Below are 13,774 nucleotides of genomic sequence, written 5' to 3' on the forward strand. Positions count from 1 at the left end.
TGTCAGCCCTGAGGGAATCCACTGAGCCTTACATCTCTCCCTCCGTTTGAAGCAAGCTCATGTAGAGAGCCAACAAAAGTGCTCATTCTTTCATTCACTCGTCCATCCATCCATTCATTCATTCATCTGTTACACACTGTGTGGAAAATACTGGGCTAAGCATCATGAGGAGAGAAGGAGAACAGGAGGTAGTCTGCGTGAAAGGGCTTATAATATTGCTGAGAGATGAACTGAATACGTGAACATGTTAAAAACCAATGTGGAACATGGCGTGCTAATTGTTAGAGAGGTAGTTAGTGCTACCACTTCTTTGAGCTAGGGAGATCACCAGGGCCTGGCATAGATACGGAAGGCTCCTGGAAGAAGAGGGGATTGGAAGTGGGCCCTGAGGACTGGTAGGATTTGGCCAGGCAGAGGAGGAAAGGCAGAGATCAGTGGAAATGAGCAGAACAGGAGTGAGGCCAGGGCCACAGATGCTGAGCAGAGACCTTCCCACCAGGTGCAGAAAGACAGGCTCTGGAGAGCTGCTTTTCCCCACCCTTACAGTCCGCCATCAACATGAGTTTGGTTTCCCTTCAACCCACCAGGCCCATCAAGCCCAATGAGATCCTTCCTCCGGAAAAGGGTCGGGAGGTGGCCAAGGAGCTGGGCATCCCTTACTATGAGACCAGTGTGGTGGCCAAGTTCGGCATCAAGGACGTCTTTGACAACGCCATCCGGGCGGCGCTCATCTCCCGCCGGCACCTGCAGTTCTGGAAGTCCCACCTCCGCAATGTGCAGCGGCCTCTGCTGCAGGCGCCCTTCCTGCCTCCTAAGCCACCTCCTCCCATCATCGTGGTGCCCGACCCCCCCTCCAGCAGTGAGGAGTGCCCCGCCCACCTCCTGGAGGACCCGCTGTGCGCGGATGTCATCCTGGTGCTGCAGGAGCGGGTGCGCATCTTTGCCCACAAGATCTACCTCTCCACCTCCTCCTCCAAGTTCTACGACCTGTTCCTCATGGACCTGAGTGAGGGGGAGCTGGGGGGCCCCTCGGGGCCAGGGGGCCCCCGCCCGGAGGACCACCGGGGTCACCCTGATCAACATCACCACCATCACCACCACCACCACCACCATGGCCGGGACTTCCTGCTTCGGGCAGCCAGCTTTGATGTGTGTGAGAGCGTGGAGGAGGGTGGGGGATCTGGTCCTGCTGGGCTTCGGGCCTCAACCAGCGACGGGATCTTACGGGGCAACGGAACAGGGTACCTGCCGGGGAGGGGTCGAGTGCTGTCTTCCTGGAGCCGAGCTTTTGTGAGCATCCAGGAAGAGATGGCAGAAGATCCACTGACCTACAAATCCCGGCTGATGGTGGTGGTAAAAATGGACAACTCCATCCAGCCGGGGCCCTTCCGGGCCGTTCTCAAGTACCTGTACACAGGGGAGCTGGATGAGAAGGAGCGGGACCTCATGCACATTGCCCACATTGCTGAGCTGCTCGAGGTCTTTGATCTGCGCATGATGGTGGCCAACATTCTCAACAATGAGGCCTTTATGAACCAGGAGATCACCAAGGCCTTCCACGTCCGCCGGACGAACCGGGTTAAGGAGTGCTTGGCAAAAGGCACCTTCTCAGGTATGGAATGTGCTTAGGGACTCACGGCCAGGAGGCAGGGGAGTTCCCTCCAAGCAGCCCTCTGAGGAGTCCGGGTTGGTTTGATTAGCATTCTGAGTCATCTCAGCTGCTGTGTGTCCTGGAGATGTGGTAGTTGTGCTCCTGAAGCCTTGTGCCCCAAGCCTGCGAGCTGGTCGCACAGCGCTGCAAAGCTTGTGGCTCAGAAGGAGGCAGCTTGTCTGGGCACACTGTCGCCCCTTGGGGTTGGGTGTCTCACATTCTTTCACCACATCCTCACGTGGTGCCTCTTCTCCTGGCCAGATGTGACCTTCATCCTGGATGATGGCACCATCAGTGCCCACAAGCCCCTGTTGATTTCCAGCTGTGACTGGATGGCGGCCATGTTTGGGGGACCGTTTGTGGAGAGTTCTACCAGGGAGGTAAGGCTCGGATGAGAATGGGTGGGAAGGGGAGAGAGACTCAGACCCTTTGCATCTGAGGCACTGTCATTTGGTGATACTTTTCTCAGCACTGACTGTGTGCTAACCGCTGAGTGACAGGCCCAAGAGAAGTTTGAGATGGTTCCCATAGCTAAGGATTTTACAGTATATCAGGACAGGGAATTGTAGTAACATCTTAACTTTATAGTTTAGAAAGTGCTTTCAACCCATTATCTCATATCGTCTCACACATGCCTCTTATACATAGCATAGCGTTCCCACTTTATACACAAGGAAGCTGACGGCCTGAGAAGTTCAGTCACTTGGGTCAAGCTGTGTAAGTAGAAAGGAGAGGTTGGGACTTGAACTCAAGACTTCTGATTCCTTGGCTCTATACATTGTAGCATGCTTTCTCTCTGACACATGTGAAACAACTAGAAAAAATTCAGTGTGTCCCAAACTGAATCCATCACTGTTTTAAAAAGTAGATTTTATTGTTATTGAGGTATGGTGAAGCCAACAGATGAGGAGAAAACAGCCATTGAAAAGGTAGATTGTTATACTCACAGATCTCAACAGGAGGGGCATGCACAGCACGGAGGGCTGCACCAGGAAGCACCAGGGCTGGTCAGGAGGCAGGGGGAGGAAGGGGAGAATGTGGACAGGAGCCTCTACTGTGCTTTCCATGGGAAGCAGGCAAAGCAGGGCAGGCAGGTTTAGGATTGGCTGGTTTCCATAACTTTAACGTGCTCTGGGGCATAGGGTCTGTCCCGAGTCGTTGGCTGCTTGGCCCTGGGGTGATGGGGGCAGGGGGATAGTGGCCTGGAGTGTGCCAGCTGATAAAGGAGGTGGTTGTGGGTGTGGGTTCTGGATTGGTTGGTTGGCATATGAAAGGTGTGCTCTCAGGAGAGTCCTTTTCTATCTCTAGGAATTGGCTACCCTGGGAGGGGCAGTCTCTCCAGAGTCAGCAAGGCCCCCTATTTCAGAGCATCAGAACACAGACAATAGAAGACAAGCTTCGTGTAATCGCCTTTCCCTCTCATCAGGGCCACTCTGATTCACCTGTTCTCTCACTGATTCTGCTACTTTCCCAGGCGCTGGGACTGGAAATGCAGAGTTGGAAGGGGCCTATCAACGTTTCCCTTAGAAATAGTCTCTTAAGTCTGTTCTCTCCTTTGCATTCTTCCAGCCAAGCAAGGAGCCCAGGCCATGGGCCTTGGTGTCCTCCATCTTTGAATGACTGTAATATTGATTGTCTATCACTCAGCCTTGTAGTTAACAAGCTACTACTTTGTGCAGCTGCTGAAAGTTCGGAGTGCCCACACGCAGTTTTCCCAGCTGGTCTGTGATTTCTTTTGAAGGTGGGGACTAGGTCTTTTACTTCTACCAAGTAGCCCCCTCAGCGCTGGTCACTTAGTAAGTGCTCACCAAACACTCAGCAGAAACTGGCTAAGAACAATGCAGCATAGTGTCCTTGACACAGAATAGGAGTTTCCTAAGACTTCTGGGAAGGAAGTCCTTGGAGAAGGCTAAGTGGGGGGTTGAGGTTTGAGTCAGTCTCTGATCCTTGAAGCTGAGTGGGATTTGGATATGCAGAGTGTGACACGAGGCGCTCTGCAAAGCCCCAGGGGCCTGCCCGCCCTCGGTTCTCCTCAGCACCATGGAAGCCAGCTTGAGAGCCCAGGCGATTCCCAGGGCAGCTGGGAGACTTGTGTCTGATGAGAGCAGTTTTGCTGCTGCGCTGCTCCAAAGACATCCCCGAGGCCCGAAGCAGCAGCTTCGAGCACCTGGCTTTGCTCCCTCCATATCCCAGTTGCACTGCTCCCTGCAGGGCCGGCAGGGCCCGGGGTGTAGGCTTAGGTGACTAGAAGGGCCCCTCAAGCATCCTCCAAGCCGGAATGGCTTCGGGAGGATGCCAGTGAGATCCAGGTCCTCTAAAAAGCTATCAGAGCGCTGCTCGCTGGGGCTGTCAGCAGACGGGCTCTGCACAGGTTGTTGCTCTGGGAAGCAGGCCTTTAGGGGGCTTCTGAGCGGGTGTAGGGGCAGCCTGGGGGTGGCTCCCTGTCTGAGGGAGACCAGCGATGTGGGCCAGGGCCTTTTGAGTTTCTCCGAACTGAGTGACTCTCCCTAAAGCTGGACCTCACTGCAGCCTGCTCTGTTCCTTCCCACCGCAGGTTGTGTTTCCTTACACAAGCAAGAGCTGCATGAGGGCGGTGCTGGAGTACCTCTACACGGGCATGTTCACCTCCAGCCCCGACCTGGATGACATGAAGCTCATCATCCTGGCCAACCGCCTCTGCCTGCCGCACTTGGTTGCCCTCACCGGTAACTAACCAGAGCGCTCAGGGACCTCCTGGGAGAAGGCAGGGAAACCTCAGGAGTCATTATTTCTCCTCTCATCTGTCTCCTCCTAGGGGACAGGCTGCTAGCACCAAGGGAATGCGTTTACAAAAAGTGAACTATATCGGTGTGTATTGGGGTTTGGGTGGGGACATAGACGTAAAGAAGCGTGTGTGAGAGAGACGCTTGATGGGTCATGTTATAGGCTCTCTCCAGAGGTGATTTCAGCCCCACAAAGTGCTCTCCAATCGATGATAGCACGTGGTGTTCCTATTAGCTTGACCTCACTCAGGCCAGCTTAAGAAGTTGAGAGTGAAGCGCACTTCCACCTTCCCACCCTTTGGTTCCTCTCCTCCCCCTCCTCCTCCCCCTCCTCCTCCCCCTCCCCCTCCTCCCCCTCCCCCTCCCCCTCCCCTCCTCCTCCTCCTCCTCCCCCTCCTCCTCCCCCTCCTCCTCCTCCCCCTCCTCCTCTCCTTTTCCCTCTCCTTCTTCTTTTTCTTTTCCTCCTCCTTCTCTTCCACCTTCACTTACTCTTTCTTCTTCCAAAAACAGACAACAAACATTGACCTGCCACTCCTAATTCCTCTAAAAGATTGTAAGAGCTGGAGCTCAGCTTTTAGAATGAACCAACCGCAGAGGCCCTGGGGGTGGAGCAGGGACTGAGGCAATAGGGAGACCAAGTGAGGGGCTGGACAAGAGAAATGACTGTCCGGATGCAGGGAGTCTGGGGCCAGCGAGGCAGGCAGACAGATGGCTCCTGTTGATGTTGGAATTGGCATTTGCTTTGTTGGTGTTAGCATTGGTACCTGTACTGGTGTTGATATCAGGGTTAATATTCTTGGGCAGGTCAGGAGGCAGAGAGCAGGGCCTCAAGATGTTGAGTTGAATTTCAGGGAAGGACCCTGGGTCAGAGCTGCTGGGCCCTGGGCAGATGGGCAAGATTAGGACTGAGATACAAAGGAAGCAGCAATGCCATGGTGAGAAATGAGTTATAAGGTGGGACTTGGTCATAGGAAGAAGGCAGAAATTGTTGATCAGAACTGGAGTACCAGGAGCTGAGCCTGGAGAGGGAGTCCAGTGGCCCCAGCTGGGGACATCAAGGGCTTTAGGGTGGGGGGAGCCAGAGAGAGGCTTCCAAAGATGATAGCTGAAACAGTGTGTCATCCATGGCTGTCCAGGGAGGGTGGTGTGGTTTTCCCAGGGCACATAAAACTGCAACTCTTGGACCAAGTAATTCAACTTTAGAAAGACTATCTCCAAAGAAATGACCCAAAGGAAAAAATTGTATATAGATGCTTCTCCAAGTTTGTTTCATCATGGCAGGCAATCAGAAACAAGTCATATATGCACCACTGGTTACGCACACATAGTAGCCACTAAAATTTCACAAGGTAGCCAATAAAAATGTTAAGCTGTCCTGCTGCATGGAAAAGCTTACAGAAGATGATGTTGAATGACTTTTCCTATGACATGGCCATACATGCTAGAAAACATACGCAAATTTGTTGTGTACGTGCTTTGTCAAGGATCAGTGGAAAATGCCGAGCAGGGTCTAACTGGTGATGCTTTGTGTTCTGTGAGACGGGCTTCCTATGAAGCTATTAATTCCAACTTAAAACTTTTTCATTGTTTTATTTATTATTGTTAAATATAACACACGTACATGAAACATAGGTTTAGCTTAATGAATTATTAGAAATCAAAATGACCTATATCAGGAGCTCCAACCTTGCCAGCCACGACAAAGCCCTGCACGTGTCCCTCCCAATCACAATCTTTCCTCCCCTAGAGTAACTGCCCTGCTTGTTGCTCTTTTTCAGGCACTTTTTCTGGCCTCATTTCCTTGTTCTTCTTCATAGTTTTATCACCCAAGTGTGCATCCTTAAGCACCATAGCATGGTTTTATTTTTTATGTATCTTTTAAGTTTCTTATAATCTATAGGTACCTTGTCCATTGAAAAAAATTTTTTTCCTTGCAATTTATTCGTTGGGAAAGATCCACTAATGTCCAGAAAGTCTAGATTTTTGCTGCTCGCATTTCCAGAGTGGCTGTCTCTCCCGTGGCCTGGCGGTGGGCCCTGGCGGCCAGGCCAGAGTCACAGGCAGCGCTCTCTCGGGGAGACCGCTCCTCAGGTTGCGTCTGTCCCATCAAGAAGCATAGATTGTCTGCTTTTGTCTCTTTTTGTGATGTCAGCAGCCCTTGAGCATCGTTGCCTGAGCCATTGCTTTATGAGGGGAGGTGGAGTGGCAATATTCCGATTCCGTCATTCCCTCTGTGTTTATCTGTTGGAATGCTTCTAGAAAGAGGGAAGCTTCCCCTCACCTCCTGTTGGGTTACCCAGTGGTACAGTTCATTTAGGAAAGGCAGGTGTATGCTTCATTTTTTTCTTTCATTTACCAATTTTCAAGATAAATTTGCTTCCTGTCATCCTTTGAGGATGACCAATTAGTTTTAAAAATTTTTTGAAGTATTATCATGTGTTGGGTATTATTAAGTATTCTTCTGAACTGCTAGATTTGAGCATACTTGGTTGGTTTCAGTGAGCTGCAGTCATGCTGACTGAAGCTCAGACGCTGCTGCGCCGTCACCCGGGAGGTGTCTCTGCAGGTTGGCCCCACAGTTGTTGAGCTTCCTGCTCATCTGGAATGATGAGATGTTCCAGGTTCATCTTGTACATTTCCTGCCCCAGACCTGGAATCGGCTATTTCTCTAAGAAGGCCTGGTTTCTTAGAGTTGGAAATGGTATTTCAAGGCTACAGTGTGTGCCTTTGGGATGCTCATTGCTACTGGGATATTGTTTCCATGGACTGAGCTGGGAAATATATTTCTATTTTTAAAGATAAAATACCTTACGAGTTTATACTGATACAGTTAAAATTCAGGACTAAGAGTGTTCACTTCTTCAATGTAAACATTTCAACATAAAATGCAAGGTTAGTATAAAATTTGCTGCAAAATTTAAATTCATACAAACAACTAGGGTTTGTTTTGTTTTGTTTTTTGCTGAGGAAGATTAGCCCTGAGCTAACATCTGTACCCATCTTCCTCTATTTTATATGTGGGTCGCCACTGCAGCATGGCTGACAAATGGTCTAGGTCCACACCCAGGATCCGAACCTGTGAACCCAGCCTGCCAAAGCGGAGTGCGCTGAACTTAACCACTAGGCCATGGGGCTGGCCCCACAAATAACTAGGTTTAATCTGTAGATCTAATTTGTAGTTCTCAGTAAACTGTAGACTTCACACCCTCTCCCATTGGTATGCATGGCTCATTCCACTGGGGGCTTTCACCCTACAGATATCAGACTATTTGGTCCAATGTGTGTAGCTTGAAAAATCCTCTTGGATGATTCTAATATCCTCCTTCACTTCCCATCCCACTCCACTGGGAAAGTCTTGCTCTAATCCCAGTTTCCTCACTGGTGGGAGCAGACTTAAATTGCTTGTGGCCTTTCTTGGCCCATTGGGACTTGCCCTGGGTCCTGATCTTTCTTTGCCCTGCATCGGCCCCTGCCAGAGGGTGTATGTGAGTGCATGTCCACTCATGTGGTTCTTTAGCTGATTCCTGGCTGTGTGTGTCACAGAGCAGTACACAGTGACTGGGCTGATGGAAGCAACTCAGATGATGGTGGACATTGACGGGGATGTCCTTGTGTTCCTGGAGCTGGCTCAGGTATGACGGCAGGGGAAGGAGTCTCTCTAACATTCCCAACTTTGGGTTCTGTCTGTGCATTGGCAGAGAATGGGCAGGGCCGGAGGTGGGGGGAGGAAGGGAACCTGTTTGGGAGGAGCCCATCCATCCTCCATGCCAGGGGACATACCCTGATGTGCCAAGAGGAGGGGCTGTGGTGGGGGAGGGGACTGAAACTTCAGGCACCAATCTGTTGCGGAGGGAGCCCCTGCCTCCAGGGTAGATGTGGTGGCTGCCTGCCTGAGGTCATCTAAGGGACACTGAGGACTCTCCATCTAAAATCAACTTTCACCTCCTGATTCTCAAATAAGCAAAATCTCCCAGCCTAGCCCCCTCAAGTGCCAGAAATTCTACCACTAAACATGAGTTTATGAAGTGAAAGCAGAGCAGATTTGAGGCTTGCTCACACACCTGGGCGAGTCAGCGCCCTAAGCCTGATTGTCAACACCTGAGTGCAGACTGCTTTGGCCCCTGATGGAGAGAAGGACTGAGGAGGGTGGACGTGGCAGGAAGCCACCACTGGGGGCAAGGGGGTCTCTTTGGATCCCAGGGCAGGACAGAGGAGAGGTGGTGGTGGTGTCAAGGAGCATGTCAGATGCCGTCTCCTCAGTTTTGTGTGGGCTCACCTCTTGATGACTGCAGGGCCTTTGCCCACCTGCCCCAAAGCTTCAGGTCTGAGGTGACTGTAGGTGTCTATGCAGACCCGCCCTGGGGTCCCAGCACAGACGCTCTTCTGTCTGTCCCCAGTTCCACTGTGCGTACCAGTTGGCGGACTGGTGTCTCCACCACATCTGCACCAACTACAACAACGTATGCCGGAAGTTCCCCCGAGACATGAAGGCCATGTCCCCAGGTGAGCGTTCCCCGAGACATGAAGCCCATGTCCCCAGGCGAGCGTCCCCCGAGACATGAAGGCCATGTCCCCAGGTGAGCATCCCCTGAGACATGAAGCCCATGTCCCCAGGTGAGCGTCCCCCGAGACATGAAGGCCATGTCCCCGGGTAAGCGTCCCCTGAGACATGAAGGCCATGTCCCCGGGTAAGCGTCCCCTGAGACATGAAGGCCATGTCCCCGGGTAAGCGTCCCCTGAGACATGAAGGCCATGTCCCCAGGTAAGCGTCCCCCGAGACACGAAGGCCATGTCCCCAGGTGTGCATTCCCATAGGACCTGTTCCTCCTCCCTCACGCTGCAGGGGCCTTAACTTGGGTCCAAATCGCCACTTGACCCCAGAGCACCTGGAGGCTGCCTGAGATCCTTGGGCTTAACTTGACCTTGTAGGTGGGGAGCAGCCTGCAGAGGTGCATGCAGCCAAGCGGAGGGGGCCCAGGAAAGCGCTGGCCCGGAGGGCAGGGCTGCTGGGGGCCTCAGGCAACTCACTACCTCCCTGGGCCTGTTTCTCACAGGTACAAAGAGCGTGCTGGGCTAGAGTTGGTATTTTTCAGATTTTTTGGACAGGACTCCACAATAAGAAATACATTTTATATTGTGAGCCAGTACAGATACTGAAAAATATATAAATTGTTTTTAATGCTGCTCATGAGCTGCTACATTGATTTCAAAGCCTAGGAAAGGGCACAAGACACGGCGTGGACAGCACAGGTCCACATCTCCTCAGAGGTCCCTGCGGCCTGTCTCTGCGCCCCTAATGACTCGGGCCCTGGGGCCAGGCAGGAACTGACTGCAAGGGCTCCAGGGAGAGGTGTCGCTGCCCCCCAGTTCCTGCCACTTGGTTCTGCAGGTCTTCACCGGGGGCTCCACTCTGCCGGACCCTCCTCCCTGCCACCAGGTGTCGCTGCGCCCCACCAGGGCGCTCGCCCCGCTCTCTCCTTGTTACCCTTCTGGTGTTTTCCTTCTAAAGCAAAGCTCCAATCGCCTCACGCCTCTGATTTCCAACCCTCCGTGGCCCACACGCCTTCCAGCATAGGAGCAGAGCCCTCAGCTAGCATGCCCTCCTGCAGCCTGCGCCCGCTCCCCGGAGCAGGAGCCCTGCTCTCACCCGCGCCCCTCCCGCATCCTCCGTCGCCGCCCGCGGATCCCGCATCCTCCGTCTCTGCCCGCGGGGGTCCTCCCTGTGCTAGAAGCTCGGCCCAGGCACAACTGCCTCCCGCGGCCGACGGCCCCTCCTTCGCCGGGCGGTTGACCTGTCGGGCGCTCTGCAGCTCGAGGCGGGGCAGCTGAAGGCAGGGCCCGGGCCGCACTGAAGGCCCTGCAGGTCCCCGGACGCCCTCCGCGTCCTACTGCTCTCTGGCCCCTTCTGCCCTCCTTCTAACCAAGCCTGCTGCGTTCTCTCCAGAAAACCAGGAGTATTTTGAGAAGCACCGGTGGCCGCCCGTCTGGTACCTGAAGGAGGAAGATCACTACCAGAGGGCGCGGAAGGAGCGGGAGAAGGAGGACTATCTGCACCTGAAGCGGCAACCCAAGCGGCGGTGGCTGTTCTGGAACAGTCCTTCCTCGCCATCCTCGTCGGCGGCCTCCTCGTCGTCCCCGTCTTCCTCCTCGGCCGTGGTCTGAGATGCTGCCACCCTCTTCTGACCCTGCTGCTGTCGTCCCTACTTGCCCTTGCCCCTCTGCTCTTCTGCATCGCCCCCTCCACCCTCCAGGGACAAGGGGACCCACATAACCAGGACCCTGAGGGCGGAGCTGTTCTCACCAGCCAACACAGCGCAGCAAGAGAGGACGGGCCTTGTGGATCAGGACAGGGACTCCCTGCACAGGTCCCCAACCCAAAGCAGGGCAGGTGACAGCAGCTGGGAGGTGGGGAGCAGGGAAAGAGCTGAGAGTTCTGGCATCTTGTCTCTGGGTTGGAGAACCCTAGAGTCGAAGGGAAAACTCTCCCAGCCATGAGGCTGAGTGTCTTGGTCTGTGGAGGCGGCCTCCTCCCACTGAGCCACGGTGTGCACGCAGGGAAGGTCCTGTCCCTATTGCCACTGATTTTCCACTGATGGACTTGATGGTTGCAAATGTTTTGTGGGCATTTCCATACGGAGTCTACTCAGATCCTCACTGGAGAAGTCAGGGTAGAAATTAAGCCTTCAGAGCCCAACTCAAGGCTTCCACATCCTGGGCTGTAGCTCCCAGATGCCACAAGCGGGAGGCTTGCACGCTGCCAGCCTCCCTCCCAGGGCTGTCGGCAGCCAGGCCTGGTACAGGGTGGCGGAGGTGGTTGGGAGCTCTGGCCTATCAGGAGTGCCTCCTGGTGCCATGAGGAAGTTCTCCCTCCTCCCTCCTTCACCGCTCAGATGTGGAGATGGGTACCAAAGGAGGCAGCCGGAACGGGGGAGAGAGAAGAAGGGGTGAGGGGGTCTGGGCACAGCAATCCCATGCTCCTCTGGGCTCTTCCCCTCGCCTCTGGTTAGCACGGCTTCTTATGGAGTGGGGTAAAACTAGCAAAAAACCCTAAACAACGACAAACAATCACCACCAATGAAAACACTCTAGCCTCTATTCCCTCGAAGAAAGGAAAACAGAAGACCCTGTATAGCGTACATCTTTATAAAGCTAAAGAGGAGACCCGTGTTGATGAGATAAAGGTTTAGGTTGTAGAATTGATTCCAGTGCCTGTCAGGAAAGAACCTGTCACCTGCTGTGGCTGAGGATGCCCTGGCCCTGCTGGCTGGCTCTGCGGGGCAGCACCCATCCCATGCCTTCAGCATGAAGGATTGAGGTTTCAGGGGGCAGGGAAGGGGTGGTCTCAGGGCTCCAACATGGCATTGGACCCTTGTTTTTGCCCATGATGAGAAACAGATTATCCTCTTCACCTTCAGAGGGTGACTCCACAGGATGTGAATGTGTTGGGGGTGGGGGGTTGGGGTAGGAGTCAAAGGTCAGGTAAAAGGGCACTGACTTGGAGACTAGGAGTCCCTGTAATGAAGGATCACAGGGCATGACTTTCCTTAGTGCTGGTTTAGGATAGGTAAAAGGGAAAGAGAAAAAGGGAGACTAAAGCAGGAGCAAAACCAAGATCAGCTTGTGGGGAAAAGCTGGGCCATGCCGACCCTTCCTGTTTTCTAGCCCTGCTCCATATTGCTCCCCCACACCCTTCTTAGACTGGGAAGAGTCTCTCTGATAAGGGGTGGAGCCAGCGAGACAGCTCCTGGGCTCACCTCACCTCAGAAAGATGCTTTAAGAAGAGGGTCTGGCTTTAGGTCCCACGGCCCTGGGATGGGCTCCACCACTAAGAGTCTGGCTTTAGGTTTGGGATAGAGCAAACCCAGAAACAGAGGAAACCTGTGCAACATTTTTGTGGTGCCAAGACTTAGAGGTTTGACGTCACGTCTTTGTCAAGAGGAGGAGCAGGAGGTGGCAGGTCTAGAGTGACTATGACCACTGTTGTCCGAGCCCCAGACTTCTCCAAGGCTATGGCTGCCTCCCCTCCAAGTCCTCCTGCAGGGTGGCTGGCTGGGAAGCCAGACGTGTGCTGCCCTCTACTGACTGGTCAGCCTCCCTTTCACTGAGCCTGCAGGCTGTAGCTTCTGGGTGAAGCTGAGGAGCCAATGGGCAGGGGCAGGAGGCTGAGGACCCGAGGGGAGGACCCAAGGGGAAGACTGCTCTGGGAAGAGGGACAGGGGTGGGGCCATGGGGCCTCCCAGGAACTCTGGGTAAGAGGGAGAGCCGAGGCCTAAAGAGCAAAAGGAGGGGAAATGGGTCTCCAGGAGCTTGCAGGGCTGAGCCATCTGACCCACTGATGAGAATGCAGTGGGGAGAGAAAGTGAAGGTGGCCCAGGAGGTGCAGGAAGCCCACAGGAGAGGGGCCACAGAATGACCCCAGCAACTAGGGTGGACTCACCCCTCAGGGACCCACCACCCCCTTCCCAAATGCTGTGTCAGAGCCAGCCTGCACCACACTGGAGCCCAGCAGGCCCAGGTGCAACCCAGAGACACCACCTGGGGAGGCTGTGGGGGAGCCAGGCCAAGACTAGTGTCCCTCTCCCAGGGGGAAGGGCAGGGAGGTGAAGGAGGGGCAAGGTGCTGAATTCCAGTTCCTCAGGAACCTGGCACTTGGAGATCCAGAGTCAGCAGGAAACCCACCCATGCAGGGCAAGCCTGGAGGCACAGAGGGGAGAAGGGAAGGAGCAAGTCCCACAGCAAGAATACACACCCTTGCACTTGTGTCACTCGGAGCTGCTTCAGAGGAGAATGGGGGGATGGGGGAGAAAAAACCCACACCTCTTTTTATATAAGGTTTCATATTTAATTTGGTCATGAGTTCATAAATACATGAGTATTTTGTACCTAACGGCCTTCCTCGTAGTCTTTGATATTTCCAACAAGCTCTTCAAAGGTGGGACCTTCCAGTGGAGAGAAGCATGAAAGGATCCCCAACCATTAATGCAATACTTATTAAATGCCTACCGTGTGCTATTTGGCTGGATAAAAGACAGTTTTCTTGAGAAAGAAGAACAAAGTTGGAGGCATCATGTTCCCTGATTTCAAATTATATTACAAAGCTATAGTAATGAAAACAGTATGGTATTAACATAAAAACAGACACATAGATCAATGGAATAGAATAGCCCAGAGATATACCCATGCATATATGATCAATTAATTTATGACAAAGGAACCAAGAATATACAATGGGGAAAGGACAGTCTCTTCAATAAATGGTCTTGGGAAAACTGGACCATCTTACACAATACACAGAAATTAGCTCAAAATGGATTAATGTAAGACCTGAAACCCTTGAACTCATAGGAGAAAACATAGGCAG

The 13,774-nt window shown here is 53.3% G+C and overlaps 1 protein-coding gene across 4 annotated transcripts in view; it reads left to right on the forward strand.

The window, feature by feature from the left end:
• RHOBTB2 (Rho related BTB domain containing 2) overlaps positions 1-13,300 on the forward strand; it is a 30,190-nt gene extending 16,890 nt beyond the window's left edge. For 3 of the 4 annotated variants that reach the window (XM_005607679.4, XM_001490993.6, XM_023636157.2), the window contains 6 exons: positions 588-1,612; positions 1,913-2,031; positions 4,206-4,356; positions 7,957-8,045; positions 8,811-8,916; positions 10,358-13,300. In XM_005607679.4, the coding sequence (XP_005607736.1) occupies positions 588-1,612; positions 1,913-2,031; positions 4,206-4,356; positions 7,957-8,045; positions 8,811-8,916; positions 10,358-10,575 (1,708 nt within the window). In that variant the 3' untranslated portion in view covers positions 10,576-13,300. Of the gene's footprint in view, positions 1-587; positions 1,613-1,912; positions 2,032-4,205; positions 4,357-7,956; positions 8,046-8,810; positions 8,991-10,357 lie in introns of all 4 variants that reach the window. The other variant, XM_023636158.2, reaches the window with a different exon arrangement.
• The last annotated feature ends 474 nt before the right edge of the window (positions 13,301-13,774 follow it).

The sequence above is a fragment of the Equus caballus genome, chromosome 2 (assembly GCF_041296265.1).
Source record: "Equus caballus isolate H_3958 breed thoroughbred chromosome 2, TB-T2T, whole genome shotgun sequence".
NCBI lineage: Eukaryota > Metazoa > Chordata > Mammalia > Perissodactyla > Equidae > Equus > Equus caballus.